The sequence below is a fragment of the Macrosteles quadrilineatus genome, unplaced genomic scaffold (genome assembly GCF_028750875.1).
Source record: "Macrosteles quadrilineatus isolate MER2022 unplaced genomic scaffold, UCM_ALF_1.0 Scaffold_2__2_contigs__length_208266976, whole genome shotgun sequence".
In the NCBI taxonomy this organism is placed as follows: domain Eukaryota; kingdom Metazoa; phylum Arthropoda; class Insecta; order Hemiptera; family Cicadellidae; genus Macrosteles; species Macrosteles quadrilineatus.
The window spans coordinates 166,529,309-166,549,863 of record NW_026542595.1 but is presented as its reverse complement, the minus strand read 5'-3'; the positions used below and the strand labels follow the sequence as shown (position 1 = coordinate 166,549,863).

The 20,555-nt window shown below is 34.5% G+C and overlaps 1 protein-coding gene across 1 annotated transcript; it reads right to left on the bottom strand.

Moving 5' to 3' along the window:
- Nucleotides 1-48: 48 nt before the first annotated feature.
- Nucleotides 49-8,508, bottom strand: LOC128986386 (syntaxin-5-like). The gene is made up of 7 exons (XM_054406738.1): nucleotides 8,407-8,508; nucleotides 6,707-6,886; nucleotides 6,205-6,423; nucleotides 4,766-5,022; nucleotides 3,824-4,036; nucleotides 1,331-1,452; nucleotides 49-377 (listed from the first exon to the last, which is right to left on the bottom strand). The coding sequence occupies exons 2-7, from the start codon at nucleotides 6,858-6,860 to the stop codon at nucleotides 218-220; spliced, it is 1,125 nt and encodes a 374-aa protein (XP_054262713.1). The 5' UTR covers nucleotides 6,861-6,886; nucleotides 8,407-8,508; the 3' UTR covers nucleotides 49-217.
- Nucleotides 8,509-20,555: the final 12,047 nt, after the last annotated feature.

The following is a 20,555-nucleotide window of genomic DNA, read 5'->3' as shown; positions in this document are numbered from 1 at the left end:
TAGTTTATCAAAATTATTTACAGTGAAAAGGAAAATAAAGCAATTAAATAAAATTTACTTACAATGTATTTATGATACTCAAAATAATTCTTAATAACTGTATATAAATATCAACAAATATTATAAAACATTTTATATTGGTCTATATTACACTTGGAAATTGTACACCGTTTAGTTTAGCCGAAACCGGAATGTCCTTGATAGGCCAAGGCAAGGGCTATGCCAAAAACACCACGAAAAATACAAAGAAGAATATTAGGACTGCAAAAACTTTAATCATGAGCCACCTATTGTTGGTTACCGATTGGAAATATTTGAGGATTTCACTGTGAGCTGCTTCTACATTCAATTCCGCATCTGCTACATTGGCATCGATCCTGCAAACATAAGTTATAGTTATCGGCAAGAAATAATACGATATTGATAAAATAAAAGGATTACCTAATCCAACCACATAATTTTTAATAACTGGATTTTTAGAAGCAAAACAAATTATTGTTTCTCCTAGGTATGGAAACAATTGTGTATAAAAAACTACTTGGGATTTTTAATTTATAAAATATTGTTAACAAACTCAATGGGATACAATTAATTCCAAAAAGGTTAGAAATAGAGAAGATACGGTTAGAAATATTCATGACGCTATTGCGATCTTCATGGTAAAAACTGTGTCACATCACCAACATAGTCTGTTGACATTTCAGAGCATTGTAGATGGCAATCTTTAGAGCATTACTACTCCAATAATAGCACTTAGTGATCCAATGGAGCACTAATACTGAGTGCACTTTTAGTGGAGTTGTAGTGTTCTGTTATTGCTTTAAAGTTGGCTATCTGCAACAAGGCCAAAACATCAGCAAACCCACACAGAAGTAAGGTAGAGAGGAATCACTCAAGTGGTGTCTAGCAATAGTCGCTGTTGTCTAGGGGTCAAAGTCCAACACTGAACCCCTGAACCTCATGCACTACAATGCTCACGGTGGAGGAAAACCCCTGTGCCATAGGAATTTCCGCACAGTACTTGCCACTCAGGCTCTTTGCTCATCATAAGTATGTCCGGCACAACAAACTAGAGCTGAAAGCTCATGGTCATTCGATAAGCGAGTTTCCTTTGTACCTTACTTCTCTGTACAAATCATATTAAGTAATGTTACTTGTTTAGACCCTAAGACCATGTTATTGAGGTACCAGTTGACCCATTTCAAAATGTTAAATTACATAAAATAAAATCCAGCTCCTTTCTTAAAGGGGATGGTTAACATTATTCAAAATGTTTTAGTTGACTTGCCTTTTTGCACGAGTTTATTAGAATGGTTTAAAAAAGACTCACCGTTCAACCATCTCCTCCTGTTCCTTTACCATGTGAGCCAGCTGTTGAAAAATGCCACCGAGTTCTACAATAGTAGATTCTATGTTCTGCATGGTTTCAGCTCTGTTTGATAAATACTGATCCTAAAAAATAGAAGACATTTTTTTAAGTTTATGTTAGTCTGTGAACAGAAGTATGATTCAATACGACTTGCTGGTATTACACTAAAATATTACAACTATAAACCTACTAGATCATCTATTTAATGTGTGACAAAGCAAATTTACTTGTATGGACTATATTGGAAAAGGATACAGTTAGACTAATAAGTTACTTACAGTAAGTTGGGTGGGGGAAATTAATTAGGGACAAACACAATTGTTTGATTTAATAACTAGGAATATTATATGATCTTAATGTTTTGTAATGAACAAATAATAAAAAAAAAAACTTTAGATCCCTCTTTTACGTGTTCAGAAAGACATGCTTATAGGGTTTACTCGCCAAACTGTCCCAACAATTGCCCTGTCTTCACTGGCCGAGTACCCTGTCTTAACTGAGAAGTTTATCCTATTGGTCATTAAACATTAAATTAAGATATTCATCCTCTTTTGGAAATTACCGAGCACGGTGGTAGCGCTGGATTGGTTGCAATGGGAATAACATACAGTATTAGTAAACGTTATTAATGTGTCAAATATTCCCACAATACAAAATAAATTATATTTGCCTCGGATAAACCCACAGAGGAGGTTCGACCCTTATAGTAACACTAAAATTTGCCTGGTGGCAAGGAGATATCTCAGAAGGTGAAAATATTACCCACATATAGTAATTAATCGATATTTAGTACATGAACATTACAACTGCGGCAATACATACATTGAAATGCGTTTTAAACGATATTCAATCACACCGGTTTACAGTTTGTCGAAATGTGCTCCTTTCTCGCGCCAAATCTACACTACACACTTCACACCTCATGGGCGAATCGTAGCACTTTAGTACATGTAATGCGATATCTCAAGATAACGGACACATAATGAATCGGTACATTTACAGGATGGACAATAAACTGGATTTCGTGAAGAGACAGGTGCCCCTCCCGATATTCTATAAAATGATATTTACAAATTGTGTCGCACGAGACAAGTGCCCCGTAAGACTTGATAGGTGAAATAATCTGAGGGTGGGTTTAATTACATTGGATGTATTACGGACGCGCGAGACAAGTGCCTCACGCGGATTAACACGTAAAAAAAAACATTCAAAATACCACCGCACTTCGAATCAAAATATTGAGGCAAATTAGCTCAAACTTACGACTAAACGCCTATGAAGATAATTTTGCTCAGACAGCTATTCTCAAACGTACGGTAATATCACTATGCGAGATATATACCCCACACGAAATATTACGCGTAACGTAACACTTTATCTACACTCTTCGTAGGACTTTAAAATACAATAATAAGATCACAGTTCAAAAAGGGACTTTAAATTGAAGAATAAACGATAAAATAACACTCTCTGTAAATGTGTCGCCATGCGAGATAATTACCCCACACGGAACACAACATACAACTTAATAAATTACACACTTCGCGAGTTATTAGAATACCACTAATATTGAATCGCAATCCTAAAGGGAACTTCAAATTGAGGAATACATGATACAATAACACTCTCTGAAAATAAAATTATACTTTATCCTCCCTTAACCTGCAGAACAACAAAATGGTACACCCCGAAATAAAATTCTACTAACTTTTCACTTCACAAAAACTCAACCAAAATTATTTATTACTTGAAGTTAAGAGGGCCTTTTATAATCGAACCGACGAGACATATGCCTCCGCTCGATTATATGGTGTAAAATTTCAAAATGGATTTAGCGTCTCGAGGTGAGAGACATTTGCCTCTAACCGAGAGTGAGAACGTTCGATCCTTTATGAACTCAATACTGGGAAATTAAAATCGAGACAAACTTTGAAAATCTGAGATTGTTAAAGAGTTAACAACTTTTGACTTTTGGAGTGACACTTACCCATTTGGAAATATGCCCCGCTCGGTAATCAGCGACACGACACTCACTTACACCATATTTGAAAATTAAAACTCGATAGCTTGACGGTACGGCACTGAATGTCCTCTGGTCACCTCCTAGAGCTCCTTCCCCTCTCAAGGTCGTGGTGGGGGGTAGCTATATGATGGTGGCGTCTGACGTACTCCACGACAGATCTGAGATTTACTTATCTCGCGGGAAATTTGAAATTCACTGTCACATGGTAGCGTTTTATAAGCCAGAGGTTGCTGGAGTCTGGGTATTATCTTATCGCACCTCTGACTTGACAAAGTGAATCATACCGTAAAACTACTTAATGTCTTTTCTTTAGATAACCTTACTGGCCAGTAGTCAAAGGCCAGTTAGGTGATGGGCAGCATGATAAACAAGCTGATGAGCAGCTGTAGTTAAACAAAATTACAATAAATTAGGCATTGCATGATACTGACCGTCTCGTCATACATGAACGCCTGTGTCTGTAGCACACTTCTGGTGGCTACAGTTCCGTCATGGCCGCCCATGTCTATGCTGGTCTGCTGTTGCTGTTCGTCGGCCAGCAGCACAGAGCCGTGGTGTGGGCCGCTCATGGCCGAGGGCGGCAGCGACGCAGACACTCCACCCTGGGAGAACTGTTCCCTCCGTGACTTGGCCTGCTTCAGGTTCTACAACAGCAAACAGGCTACTCAGTTGATGTCATCAAACCGTTAACAGGCTAACATGTGTTACAAAAGACTTTTAAAACTCATTATCATGAGCTGCTTTTCCTCGAAACTATAACTAGGACAACAGCAGGATGGATGACATTAAACCGTTCAAGATAATTACTTGGCAGGGCACTTAGTTGTTAACTAGGCCTATAATAACAAATGTATTTTTAGCAGGCAGGTAAATAATTTCATAAGGGCAAAGAGTATGGCTCAAAAGAAAGACTAACCTAAACTTTTAAAAGTATTTGAAATAATGTACAAATTGCAATCGATTAGATAAACCTTAAAACATTAAAAAAATACTCTAGGCCTATTGCACTCTTCAAAAAGTTCATCCAAACTGTGGAAAGGAAGTTCCTAAAGGCTGTTTAGAAGTTCAAGTAGTTAAATTTTGTTTCAATGGTCTAAAGGAAGGTCTAACATTCACATACAAAGCAATTAAATTAACACTTTTTATAGACATAGGCCTACTGGCAAATAAATTAAAAACTGCTACGATGTCCTTTTTGGCGTTTTTTGTTACAAAAAGTTGGCGTTTTTGAACATAAGTCAGTACCAGTAATTTACTGCATGTTGTTGGCTCTTTTAAACTACAATACGTAAATTTTCAGTCCGAATCCGGCATCAACTCAATAACGGGATGTCTAGTTCTACACATAGTCAATGATATTATTTAGTTCTCACCTCTGTCCGCACCTCCAGCACCTGTTTGAACTCGTTGGACATGTTGGCCAGCTTTGACTGCAACGCCAACACCACACTGGATGAGTGGGACAGTAGATGCTGTCGCGTACCCGTGGTCACCGACTGTCTCTGAGCTTTAGACACCTCTTGTAGCCGAGCTATCTGTTGGTTCAAACTGTTCAGATCTTCCTTGACGATGTACGTCAGCTCTTGTATCTCAGCCGGTCTATCGTTAAACAGCGACTTCCGCTTGGCCACTAGGTGCGAGTGAAAAGATTAAACTTTTTATTTGTTAAATATTATTGCTATGTTAGTTTGGTTATCTAATATTTATGTACCGCTGGGGGACTTGGCGGGGCGGAACGCTGCCGCGTTCCTTAATTATGTTGAAAAGATGGTATGGTTGCAAATTATATCAGTTACCACTTTAACGAGTTCAATAGGCCTTGGTTGGAAATTATATCAGTTACCACTTAAACGAGTTCAATAAGCCTATTCAGTGGGGTAACCTTATATGCTAATTATGATCAATATAATGCTGTAAAATTAGCATAGATCAACTTAGACAGTTTGAATCATAAAAACAGCAGCTATGCCTATCTGTATTTTGGGTATGGTTTTGTAGGCTACCCATTTTAATTAGGTCAAAGAAATTTAGAAAACAATAGGCTACCTACGTTTTATGTTTAGGAGTTATCGAATGATAGATTTAAGCTAGATACCGACAGGCCTTTGTCAATAGTCTTGTTTAATTCACAACTGGCTGAATAGGTAAAATTCGTCAACAACAAAAATTGTACAAATTCAGCAAAACTCTGTAAAATTGCGGTAGGTATCTGATAAGTTGATCCAGAATTTTTTAGGTATTTTTTCCAACTAATTTCCACTGAATAGGACATTAAAGTGCCTTTTTAAACAGAACTATTGATTCTGTTATGATTCTAACTCATACTAATTATTTAAATGATATATATCAAACGGCGCTTAGTATTATGGCACCCAGCATAGTCAATATTCCAAAGGTGCTTGACTGGCAAGTGTCTTTTGTAGAGTAAATCAAACCACTTAGAGTCTCAAAAAACTCAGTAAGCATATCACTCAATAACATTTGCACAATAATATCCTTCATTATTTGGAAGCCTAAAGACAACCTGCTGTCCATTTATTTACCCATTAGGCTAATTAACACTCATTTTCAAATTAAAAAGGCCTAAATGTATGGAAAGACAGTTGAAATTTGTCCCAATACTTCGTAAGTTAAGTTAACTGTGATAAGTTTAGGCCTGGTAATTTTGGTGACAGTATTGTTTGTAAGCACAAATAATCGCCACCATTTCAGTTCTTGAACTGTTTTTACAACCGTTCGAAATAAGAAAGTGTATATCGTGAGAAGACACAACTAACTAGCCTATATTCAACAAAAAGTTCAATAAACTCACACAGTGTTAGTTTCTCCAGTTTGGTGTAGGTGCTTGTGATGTTTTTGCCAATGGTACGGGCGATGACCATGAACTCCCCATAGCTCTGGATGTGTTTCGCTCGCCGTGGGTCACGAGCCGCCACAGCCCGCACAACCTGTCGGCTGGCTAGCGAGCGAATAGCATTGCTGAACTCTAGCGTTCTATCTCGTGAAGTCATCTTTAGGAATTCTGTCTTGTCTGAAACAATTAAGTACAAAAGTGAACCAAGGTTTAATAGGTAAGTTAAAGTTTAAAAAATTTGAAAACCTGACTGGTAGGCCTACCCTAAATTATTATTCATTACCTTACTTACCTCCTCATTCACATTAGGCCTTCTTTTATTTGCAAAGGGCAAATTTGAATAGTGAAGGCCCTCTTCCTCAAAAGACTATGTAGAGTTTCTGTGTTTAAAAAAATTGTAACTTAGGCCTAGGGCTGATAACTGCTATGATCGGAAATTCAAACTAAACACTAAGTTTACCTGAAGGTTTACTGGATCCTAATCTATTTTGGCGGTCTGTATGCTCTGGGCCATCATAGGACAGGTGCGGAGGATTAGTCCATTCACTAGTTGTAGACACTACCAAAGGCACCTGCTCTGACTCGGAGCCAACACGGCGTCTGCGAGCAGTCATTGGAACATCTACACATCAGCTACGACCTACGAAAAAAAAAACGACTGAAATCAAAACAAAGGAAGAAATTCCAATGACATGTTTTAATTACAGCTTGGGGTGAAAATAGCGAAGTGTGTATAATTTTTGTGCGAGTTTTCGACCACTGGACAACCTCTTGTGTATATAAAATAGCTTCACAAGCAATATCCATAGCCTATGCATTTTAATGTCACCTCTGCCTAGCAACTATTTATTGAAATCCATATTTTGGCCCCTGAGCTGTACCTATAATAACTAAAATAGGCTTTAACTTCGTCAATGCAGCTCAAATATTGGTGTAACTATGTTACGGCCGTTTCGGCATTACAATGCCATCGTTAGACTACAAAATCTCGGCTGAAGTAGCGTCGTTGAAGTTAAAGCACATAAACCTAACACACACAAACAATATGAATGGGCCTACATTTAAACAATTTTCAAAAACGATCCGGCCTGTCGTACTAACTGCAACGGTTGACATGTTCCCGCTCCCAGCAAAACCCCGACTCAAAAAGAGTACGACAGGCCTGATCGTTTTTGTAAATTGTTTAAATGTATTCATATTGTTTGTGTCTGTTATGGGTTTTAACTTCAACGGCGCTACTTCAGCCGAGATTTTGTAGTCTAACGATGGCATTGTAATGCCGAAACTATTTAACTATTTATTAGTATTTTTACTGGTTCCTCTAAATATTTCTTCACCTAACGGCAACCTTAAAGTTGAAGTTGTGTTATCTGTTAATGTGCATTTATTGCGTGAAAATGTCAACTTAAGACTCTCCATTTTGTATAGTGTGATGAAAAATGGAGTTCGTATCTTGGCCCGAAAGGGTTTTGTAGCTCTAGAACTTCGCCTTGAACTTAAAAAAAAACGAGCTCGAGCCGGAAAAACCTCATTTTTGGTCCTAAGTTTTATGTCAAAATATACTAAGCCAGATGTCTGAAGGGGGCGGCACTAAGCACTACAGTAAGAATAGTGCCATCAAAACATCCTGATTGTAGACTTCCGTAAGTAGGCCTATCTGTTGGCACAAACAACCGAATGAAAATATAAATTAAATTCTATTGTTTCATTCGATATATCGTTTGTTTAGTTAGGTTAGGTTAACCTTACCTAACTAACCAAATGATATATCGAATAATCAATATATCGATCGATATTTTCATTCAGTTGCTTGTATGCCAACAGATACGAAGTCTACCCTCAGGATGTTTTGTATAGAAAGGTTAGCCTACTGGGAGTTAGGGCGGATATTGTAAAAAAGTAATTTAGAACCTATACTTCAAAAGTAATTAGAACCCATACTATTATCCGTCGTAAGAGAGGAATATAATAATTGATAAATTCCTATGATTCAGCCTTGGAAGGTCTGAGTGGCCTGATGTTCTACCTAGACTAACTAAATCAACAAATGAAACATTGTGGCTGATAAGGATCAATATAACATTCATAAATGAAAAGGTGCGTATTACACTAATTACTCTATTATTATTATTATAGAAACCTAAATTAATTAAAACTTACTCAGCTTTTCACCACATAACAACATAAAACTCAAAAAGAAACTCCACGTAATCTCAACTTTAGCTTTAGCTGGAAATCCTGTTCACTGTTCAGTCAAAACAATTGACCAATGACAGAACAGTCTGCAGTCACCTGTTATAATTTATACTCAGGTTAGCCAACAGTAAACAGGGTTAAAAATTAATATCAGGAGTCAAGTATATATATAAAAATATGTCGGTTAGTATACGTAATATTACTTTTTTGCTAGCTTTGGTTCGTGGGGTCTTTGATTATGTTGAGCATAACACTGCTAAACTTGTGATTAACTAAAAGGGTAGAAGTAGTATAGGTTGTCGCCGCCGTTTTTTGTGGCACGAGGTTTTTGGGCCAACTCTCTGCCCATGCCTAATTGCTAGTACATCTACCATTCCCCTTTCTAGTTGATGTATTATATTTCTGTCTTATCTTATCTATATATTAGACGTATGAGTTGTTTAATATTGTTAGTATAGTTTGTCGCCGCCGTTTTTTGCGCATCGAGGTTTTTGGGCCAACTCCCCCCCCCCCTCCCCCCTCACCGCTACCCCATGCACAATTGCTAGTACATCTACCATTCCCCTTTCCAGTTGATATATTATATTTCTATTTCAAAATCATGTATGTGCGAATTCGGCTCATGGCGTGGGCGCGCTCCTGACTCATGGTTGTGTTGGTTGTTTCTTGCCTCTAGTGGTGACGTGGTGAAAACGTCACTCACTTGGGCTTGCTCCTTGCTAGTCTTGGATCTGTTGAAGTAATTTTTACAAATTTTTAATTTCTAGCTGAAAATTTTTAAAATTTCCAAAATTTTGAAATTTTCGAAAAGTCTATAAATAGAAGTGACACAAATTTTTTTTTGTTATATATAAAAATGAGGCCCACCTGTCAACACTGCTCCGTGTCGCTCACCACCAAAAGTAATATGATTCGTCACTACAAGGTAATTCATCAAATGAATGTGTGCAAAGTTTGTAATTTAATCTGTGATAGTAACATTGCTCTAAAATCGCATATATTACAAAGTCACAAGAGTTGTAATTTCTGTAAAACGAATATTGTTGGACATTTTAAAAGACATGTTAATTCTTGCATGAAATGTCCATACACAATGATTAAATTTGTTGGTGAATCGATTAGAACTGACCTTGAAAATACTCTGAAGTCTTGTCCTCTACCGATAAAATGGACTTTAGTTAGGAGAATCAAATTTATAAAATATTCAATGGATCAAAATGGTAAATTAGTTAATGAAAAAGAATGTATAGCAGATTTTCGAAGTCTTACTACCTTAACTATTGGGAAGAGAGATTTAAAGCCTCAAATTGAAAATGCACTTTTAAAGATTGACGCTTCAATACACAAATATCAAGCCCAAGGCAGTGGATGGATATATGACCATACTAAATATTGGCAGTTGCACGTTTACAAGTATAAACCCCTAACTCCAAAATCATATATCCCCACACCAAAAAGTATTCAATCAAAACATGCTGTTTTAAATATAAAGAATTATGATAATAAATGCTTTCTTTGGTCGATTTTAGCAGCTTTACATCCAAGGTATGTAAACAATGCTGAAAGGGTTTCTAATTATGTACCCTATGAAAGTCAGTTAAATATGTCAAATATAATATATCCAGTAAAAATATCTGATATAGATAAATTTGAAACACAGAATGATATAAGTATTAATGTATTTGGGGTTGAATATGATAAATTTATACATCCATTAAGAACAACTAAACTAAATTCTAGTAATACTCATGTAGATTTATTATTATTGCAAGAAGGCCGTAAATCACATTACTGTTTAATTCGTGATTTTGATAGGTTAATGCTACGGTCTACAAAAGATAACAATAAGAAGTATTTTTGCAAGTTGTGTTTGCAACATTTTTACACTAATGATATATTAGAACGTCACACAACATATTGTAAAAACTTTGATGCTCAACGAGTGGAAATGTCTAAACAAGATACAATACAATTTAAAAATTATAAATATCAACTTAAAGCCCCATATGTAATTTATGCAGATTTTGAATGCTTTATAAACTCTAATATACATATTCCATCGGGATTTGCATTTGTCGTAGTAAAAGATTCAAAAATTATTTCTGAAGAGTTGTACAGTGGCAAAAATGTTATGGATGTGTTTTTTGAAAGATTATTTCAGACTTATGATTATATTAAAAATCAAATGGCAATATATATTCCTCTTCAAATGACCCCTGAGCAAGAGGTATCTTTCCAAAACTCAACACATTGTCACATTTGTGAAAAGCCCCTATATTTTGATAGGGTGAGAGATCATTGCCATTCCTCTGGACAATACCGTGGAGCTGCCCACAATGATTGTAATTTAAACTATAAAGTAACAAAGAAAATACCAGTATTCTTCCATAACTTGAAAAATTATGATGGTCACATAATAATGCAACATTTGGGAAAATTTAATTATCGTAAAATTAATTGTATAGCTAAAGATATGGAAAAATATATATCATTCTCTGTTGATGATTTAGTATTTTTAGATTCATACAACTTTCTGTCCCTTCCATTATATAAATTGGCTTCCAATTTGAACACATTTAGATTCATACAAAATCCACTACTACAACGTAAAGGTGTATATCCCTATGAATATATGACGGGACCAGATAAGTTCGCAGAGTCTCTACCCCCAATTGAAACATTTTACAGTTCTATAACTAAAGAACATATCTCTCCCAATGAATATGAACATGCTAAAAATGTATGGACCCATTTTAATATACATAATTTACAAGAATATCATGATTTATATCTTAAAACAGATGTATTGCTACTGGCTGATGTGTTTGAGACATTTAGAGACCTGTGTTTAAAAGATTACAAACTTGACCCTGTACATATGTATTCACTTCCTGGACTTACATGGGAGGCCTGTCTTAGAATGACAGGAATAAAATTACAAATATTCAAAGATGTTGACATGCATTTGTTCATAGAAAGTGCGATCAGAGGAGGAGTCAGTATGATTTCTACACGTTACGCTAAAGCAAATAATAGATATATGGGTGAACACTATGATCCCAATCAAGAGAGTGTCTATTTAATATATTTAGATTGTAACTCACTATACTCTACAGCAATGTGCGAGCCACTGCCTGTGGATGGATTCAGTTGGACTAATGAGATAGACTACAAATATAATCAAAATGATGAGTTTGGATACATTTTAGAAGTTGATTTAAAATATGATAAAAGCTTACATGATTTACATAATGACTATCCATTAGCACCAGAGAAAATGAATGGCAAATTAATACCTAATTTAAATGACAAAACTAAATATATTTTACATTATAAAGCATTACAAAAATATGAGGAATTGGGTTTGATTGTAACAAAATACCATAGAATTTTAAAATTTAGACAGTCTAAATGGCTTGCGCCCTATATTAATTTTAATATTGAAAAACGCAAATGTGCTAAAACTGATTTCGAAAAAGACTTTTATAAATTGTTAAATAATAGTCTCTTTGGTCGAACAATCATGAATCAACGCAAGTTTCGTGATATATATCTCAAGGATGAGTCACTATTAACAAAATATGTCACTAATCCAAGGTTTGACTGTAGCAAAAAGTTTGATAACAATTTACATGCTATACATTTAAATAAATTAGTTGTAAAGTTTAATAAACCAATATATTTAGGAATGACCATTTTGGATATCAGTAAAGTAATAATGTATGATTTCCACTATAATTATATGTCAAAATTTAAAAACAAAAGATTTCTAATGACAGATACAGATTCATTAATGTATGCTATAGTTACAGAGGACTTTTACAAGGAAATAGAATGTGACTTACACTATTTTGATACCTCTGGATATAGTAAAGACCATTTCTTATACTCTGATAAAAATAAAAAAGTCACTGGAAAGTTTAAAGATGAATTAGGTGGTCATATTATGTATGAATATTGTGGTTTAAGACCAAAGTTATATTCTTACATTCCTCTAAAATGGTTATATGAAGAAGACAAGCAAGCTTTAGAGGTGAAGAAAGCTAAAGGAGCTGATGGTGCCACTGTTAAACATCTCCTCAGACATCAACATTATTTGAACTGCCTTGCAACTGGGCAAGATTACTATGAGAATGTGACAAGAATTAAATCTATAAATCATCATCTTCAAACCTTAACCATGAATAAAAAAGTACTATCCTTTGACGATGACAAGAGGTTTATTCTAGAAGATGGCATCAATACTCTTGCGTTCGGTCATTATAAAATCGATGTTCAAAATGTGTAGATGTATAATAAATGCAAATGTTAAAAAAATCTTTCATTTATTTACCCTTACCATCCTCTTGATAGAATTGGTCAAACATAAATCTATATTTGCCATTATTCTTTGACCTTTCTTTGTCTATTACGAAAAAGCCATATTTAGTTTTATCCCAACATTGATGACAGAGATTTTTAAATTGGTCAAATGAAAAGTCATTACCAACATGATTGTGATATACATGTTTTAAATTTAAATCATCTTGTTTGAATAATATTAGGAAATTTACATTATCACGTAAATGTTTGTGTACTTTGCTGTAAGATTGACACAAGTAAAAACAGTTAATATTTTTATGTCGACCCATTGAGAAAAATTGTGTAATATTTGGACTATTTATGTCATCAAATACAACAACTGACTGTGATTTTACATCATTTGGTGTGATTTCACAGTCAGTAAACGTGTGTAATTTCACTTCATCACACAAACTAAATATTTCAATTATTTTTTTATATTTTTCTTGTTCTAACGATTTGGATATTAAATATAAGTTTGTAAATTTTAATCCTTCCTTTCTTACAATTAGGTTATAAATTACAACCGTCTTCCCACTTCCACTTGGACCGCAAATAACACATCGAATATTGGTAGGAAATAGACCCAGCTTCTTTGGTATATTTTCTTTAGTATGTACTATTTTAAATTTGTGTTTTTGTTGAATAAAAGACATTTTTTATATAATAAAAATGGTAAAAAATGTTAATAAGAAAACATGTAAAAAGGGCAAAGGTTTATTCCTAAAGCCTTACAGAGGTCGAGGGTTATTGAATACTCTTATAAATAACCTTCCATTTCCACTTCACATACCAACATATCAATACTGTGGACCTGGGACGAATGTACGTGAGAATTTAGCTAAAAATGTACCTCCAAAAAATAAACTAGACTCTTATTGTAAAGAGCATGACATATTCTACATGAATAATCCCGATACTGCTGCTCGGAACAAAGCAGACATGAGATTAGCAGACTTAGCTTGGACTAGAGTAACGGCCAAGGATGCAAATCTTGCTGAAAGAGCAGCTGCTTATGCCGTGACAAATTTGATGAAGGCAAAAGCAAAGATGGGAATGGGATTAAAATTTAATAAAAAAGATGGACAACTACCAGCTGTTAGAGGCCGCAAAAGACGTGCCTCACTTCAGGGGAGTGTACCTAAAAAGCGAGCTAAAAAATCTAACACCAAGAGTAAAAGAGTGTGGAATAGTTAATTTAGATAGCTCATCTGGCACACATTGGACAGCATATCGTAAAAATAAAGATATTGTAATTTATTTTGACCCATTTGGAATCCAACCTCCAAAAGAAGTAATTAAATATTTTGAGGGATATAAAATCTACTATACAACCGATCAAATACAAGATTTAAATAGTTCTATTTGTGGAATTTTATGTTTATTATTCATAAAAAATATTTCTTTATAAAAATGGATTCATTTACTATAACATTTTCGGGTACAGAGCCAGAGCTAAAGTCAGTATTCTTTCCTCCCATAGAATTAAATGATGATTATGTTATTGGATTGGTAGATTTTCAAAGTTATAATTCAATATTTAATGTTAAAAAACCACTAAATACTTTAACATATTACAAAGTAGAGAAAATGACATTACCAAAAGGAGATATCTCAGTTGATGATTTAAACCGGTTATTAAATGGAAAACTTAAAGTTATAGTAGGTAAAAATGGAGAAGCATTAATTAATACTAAATCCAAACTTTTATTCAAAGGGCTTATTCCAAAATTAAATCAACTTAAAGGAAAAAAGTTAACCATTAGTGAAGGTGATGATGTTTTCTATTATGACCACAATGCTCCAGTTACAATAGAAATTTCTGAAGGAACATATGAGGTGGTTGAGCTTGCAAAGGAAATTCAAAAGCAAGTCCCAGACTTTTTCCTTACAGCTAATAATAAAACTATGAAAGCGACACTACTTTCTAGCCACGTGTTTGATTTTACAAAACCATGTTTAGGGTCTATTTTATTAGGATTTAAAGGTGTTTCTACTCCTGGTGTTCAGTTTGAATCTACAAATAAAATAAACATTAATAATGTAAATGTGATTAGAGTAAAATGTAATATTGCAAACGGGTCCTATTTAAATGGCAACAAATCACACACCATACATAGCTTTTATCCAGAAGCTCCTCCTGGCTACAAAATTATTGAAGTTCCAAGAAATATTATATATTTTCCTGTAAATAAGAGAAGTTTAGATGTTGTCAGTATTACATTTGCCGATCAACATGACAAGGCAATTGACTTTAACGGAGAAGAAACTACAATTACTTGTCATATAAAAAAGATATGAGAATTTATAAGAATTTATCTATAAGTGTACAAAATGCTAGGTTCCTAAAGTCAATAGGACTAAAGTTAAAATTTTCTATTAATAAAAATGGAAGATTTTCTAGACGTTACAGGGAAATCCCAATTCGACGATAGTGTGGTTAAAATTACAAATCACTCCTATGTTCCCCACAATACTTTAGCAATAAATAATTCTGATGAAATTCGAATATGTATTAATAATCAAGATTTGCTAACTCTCCCGTGTAGGAGTTATCTGTATATTAAGGGAGAAATTGAGAATCATGATAAAGGTCATTTTATAAATAATGCATTTGCGTTCTTATTTGATGAAATTAGATACGAAGTCGCAGGTAAAGAAATAGATATTGTAAGAAACCCAGGAATTTCTAGTCTTATGAAAATATTGAGCTCTTACAATAAAACAACTAAATTGTCAAATGTAGCATTTGATTCTGACACAAATTTAAAAGAGTTCCATAAAGGTGGCAAGTTTAGTACATGTTTGCCATTAGAGCTGTTAATGGGTGTATTTGAGGATTTTAATAAGGTATTAGTAAATGTCAAACAAGAATTGGTGTTGAAAAGATCAAAAAATGATTTGAATTGTATATTAACAACCGCTAGTGCTCCAGCCAGTGGCACTGCTGATACGATTCCCAAAATTACACTTAACTCTATTCAATGGGTTATGCCACATGTGATACCATCAGATGGAGAGAAGTTACAATTACAAAAGATGTTATTGCAAAATAAAAATTTGCAAATTGCATTTAGAAGTTTAGAGCTGCATGAACTTCCATCATATCCCAATACCACAAGACATACATGGTCAGTAAAGACATCTTCAAGTTTGGAGAAGCCTAGGTATATTATATTTGGTTTCCAAACAGCTAGGGACAATAGTGCACGAAAAAGAACTGATGAATTTGATCACTGTAAATTAAAAAATCTCAAAGTATTTCTAAACTCTGAATATTATCCTTATAGTGATTTAAATCTCGACTTTGAAAATGGAGATGTCTCTAAAGCTTATGAGATGTTTATGAGGTTTAGAGAGACTTACTATAATACTATCCCAGATCCTATGATTAGTAGGGCTGAGTTTATGAAGAAATATCCACTAATTGTAATAGACTGTTCTAGACGGGAGTGTTGCACGACGTCCAAGTGCCACGACGTCCAATAATATTTTTCCAGTGCCACGACGTCCAAAACATAATTTTTGAGTTGTTGCACGACGTCCAAGTGCCACGACGTCCAAAAGTACAGTAACTGCCAAAAATATAGTCTTTCTACAAGCTTTGGACGTCGTGGCACTTGGTTGTCATGAAACAGCGCACTGTAGAATTGTAAAGAAGTATCATTTGCACCACGTCCAAAGCCTCTGCCAGTTGCACGAAGTCCAAGTGCCACGACGTCCAAAGCTTGTAGAAAGACTACATTTTTGGCAGTTACTGTACTTTTGGACGTCGTGGCACTTGGACGTCGTGCAACAACTCAAAAATTATGTTTTGGACGTCGTGGCACTGAATAAATATTATTGGACGTCGTGGCACTTGGACGTCGTGCAATGCATCCTTCTAGACAGAACGAAACAGTGAAAGAAGGAATTGTTGATATTAAATTAGAGATTGAAACTGCAGAAAATGTACCAGCAAATACATCTGCATATTGTTTGATAATACATGATAAAGTGTTTGAGTACAATCCTTTGTCAAATGAGATAAATAAAATGTAAATAAAAGATGAAAAACATTCAACAAGAATTGGTTGACTCTGCAAATCAAATACGAGAGAAATATAGAGCTTTAAAACGTGGCAAGTTTCTAGAGGCTGAAGAGAGGTTCCAAACATTCCAACCTTTAATAGAGCCATTACAAGAATTAAAGAAAATCACATCAGAGAGGCCTCGAATGGAGATACTCCCAATGACTCCATCTAGAATATCAATGATACCAAGATTACAACCATTACAACCATTACAACCATCCACCCCACAGAAATTAGATTTTGGTCTTTTAGCATCAGACTATTTAGGAAATTACCTCAGTAAAAGTAGTATGACAGACACTACATATGGTATTAGACGAGAAGCAAATAAATTTTTTATTGGAAATAAGGAAGTTGATATTGCCAATGATGATGTTACAGTTGCAAATAAAACCTACAAGGGGACAAAAGGTTTATGAGAATTGTTAACGTTAAAAGAACCTGAGAACTATACTCAGGCTGATTTGCAAAATTATAAAGAGATTTTGGAAGCTACAAATGGACATTTAAAGAGTTACAAAGATGGTGCACCAATTTCAAGTAATAGACATACTAAATATCTTAATATAATTAAACCTCTATTTAAATCTGTTGGTGAAGGTTTGAGACAAGTGACTGGTAATAAAATAGACTATATTTATTGGGATGATCCTAATGAGCTTGTAGATAGGTTAAGACTTCTTTGGTTAAGTCGCCAAGCCGGTAACTCAGGAGTGGATAATGAAATAGATTCCATTATTGAGGAATTAAGAGAAAGTGGAATTATTTATTAAATAAAAATATGTTTATAGATAAATTTTATCGTTTATATAATCCATATAATAAGCCTGCAGAACCCAGGGCGGCAACCATGAGTAGTGAACCTACTTTAAATTTACAAGATGATAGTTGGAATTGTTTAAACCGTAAAATTGGTAATGTCAAAGATGGGGAGTTTGTAGATGATGTATCAACTTTAGGACAGACATTAACTAGAAAAGGTGATGTCTTTTTACAAGGTAAAACTAAATATGAGTTTTTAGAATCTAAGAATAAAAAGTGGAATGCTAAAAAACAGAAAATTACTAATGTGGAAAAGGGTGAAAGTTTAGATGATGTGCCCACTTTACAACAGACTTTAATACGAACAGATGGTGGTACATTTGTACAAGACAATAAAAATTATGAATTTTTAGAATCAGAGAATGGTGTTTGGAATGCTAAGAAACGGAAAATTACTAATGTAGAAAAGGGTGAAAGTTTAGATGATGTGCCCACTTTACAACAGACTTTAATACGAAAAGAAGATGGTAAATTTATACAAGATGATAATAATTATGAATTTTTAGAATCAGAGAATGGTGTTTGGAATGCTAAGAAACAGAAACTTAGCAATTTGATGGAAGGTACAGATAGTAAAGATGCTGTGAATGTTTCACAAGTTCCAAAAATGGAAGCAGGCTATTGGAGTTTTTATAATAAAAGGTTAGTACGTGTTAAACCTGCCATTGATGAAACTGACTGTGTTATAAAAGAACAGACTATAACTTTTGATAAAAAAGAAAAATGTTGGGATGCCAAAAAACAATTTATAAGGAATCTACCAGAGGGGGAACATTCAGATGATATTTGTCTAATGTCACAATCTATGCATTACGATGGATCAAAATTTGTATATGGAGAAAAAAATTTTAATTTGATGGAATATAATCCTGATTTATTAGTTGCTGACCCCACATCTTTGAGTGGATTTAAGTATATAGATAATAGACCATATATACCAGAAAACTATGTATTTAAAAGAATGGAAGATAATCTATTGATTGGGGCTAATGGCGATGTATTTAGAGTTACAGGAAAGGATGATGTTATAAAAAATGAATGAAATTGCATACGAACTTCATAAGCCTGCAAGAAAGAATTTCATTAGAAGGTCTTTTAAAGTATTAGGTATAAACGAAACTGTACAAATAGATTTAATTGATATGCAAAACTATGCTAGAGAGAATTCTGGCAATAAATATATTTTAACTTTAATAGATACATTTTCTAAAAAAGCTTATGCTGCTCCACTAAAGAATAAGACAGGGCTGGTGGTTACAGAAGCCATTAAAACCATTCTACCAAAGGGGGTTAAAAACATTCAATCTGACAATGGAAAAGAATTTTTTAATCAATATTTTAGCAAACTAATGAAACAATTAAATATTAATCACTATCACACATTTTCTACAACTAAGGCTGCAATTGTGGAGAGGTTTCAGAGAACTTTAAAGAATTGGTTATATAGGGAATTTAGTGCTCAGGGGAGTTATAAATGGTTGGATTTACTTCCAAAGTTAATTCGAAAATATAATAATAAAGTGCATAGATCTATAGGAATGAAGCCTAACCAAGTGAATATTAAGAACAGTAAATATGTGCATGAGAGGTTACATGAAAGGACTTCTAAAGTAGTGCAAGTTAAAAAGCCAAGATATAAGGTAGGTGATAGCGTGAGAATTTCCAAATATAAACATGTGTTTAGTAAAGGATATACCCCAAATTGGACAGGGGAACTATTTACAATAGTAGAAGTTAAGAATACAAAGCCTGTGACTTATATCTTGAAAGATGAAAATGGTAATATAATCAGAGGAGGCTTCTATACAGAGGAGTTGTTAAAGACCAAATATAAAGACATGTATTTAGTAGAAAAGGTAATTAGGAGAAAAGGTGATTTATTGTATGTCAAATGGCTTGGGTTCCCAAGTAGCCAGAACTCATGGATTTCCACTAAGGATGTCCAAGGGAGCATGCCCGCGACCAGGAGCGCGCCCACGCCATGAGCCGAGTTCGCACATACATGATTTTGAAATAGAAATATAATATATCAACTGGAAAGGGGAATGGTAGATGTACTAGCAATTGTGCATGGGGTAGTGGTGAGGTGGTGAGGGGGGGGGGGAGTTGGCCCAAAAACCTCGATGCGCAAAAAACGGCGGCGACAAACTATACTAACAATATTAAACAACTCATACGTCTAATATATAGATAAGATAAGACAGAAATATAATACATCAACTAGAAAGGGGAATGGTAGATGTACTAGCAATTAGGCATGGGCGGAGAGTTGCCCCAAAAACCTCGTGCCACAAAAAACGGCGGCGACAACCTATACTACTGGTAGAGAAAAAATCTTAAAAGATTTAAGATAATTTTGTATGTTTAACTGATTAAACATTTCATAAATTATGTATCTAATTGTGTCAAAAGTGAGGTAGCCTGTTCAAAGCCGAAGTCAAAGAATCTTTTATTAATAAAAGCACATAATTTCAGAGTTACCTAGTGGGACGCAACCAACTTGTTCAACTAAGACAGAAAGTGAATGGGAAAGTCTCTACATACATACCCCCAAGTATCAAAAATCGTTGGCCCAACGTTTCTGTCGATCGTTGGCCAACGGTATGTTTTGGCACTCAGTCTTACGGTTGGCCAACCAACCAATTTTTGCGGAAGGGCCAACCATCCCATTGGGCATAAACATAAAAAACACAAAATAATAAAGATTTTGTATGCAAAGCATAATTATGAGTTGAGTAAATTGATTAAATAGTTACTAAAAACTTATTTTGAAACTAAAACGAAATAAAATTTTCTGGCCGGGACGGGTCTCGAACCCGGTACCTTCGACATGTGAGCCTCACGCCTTACCTCTGAGCTAACTGTGCTTGTTGATTA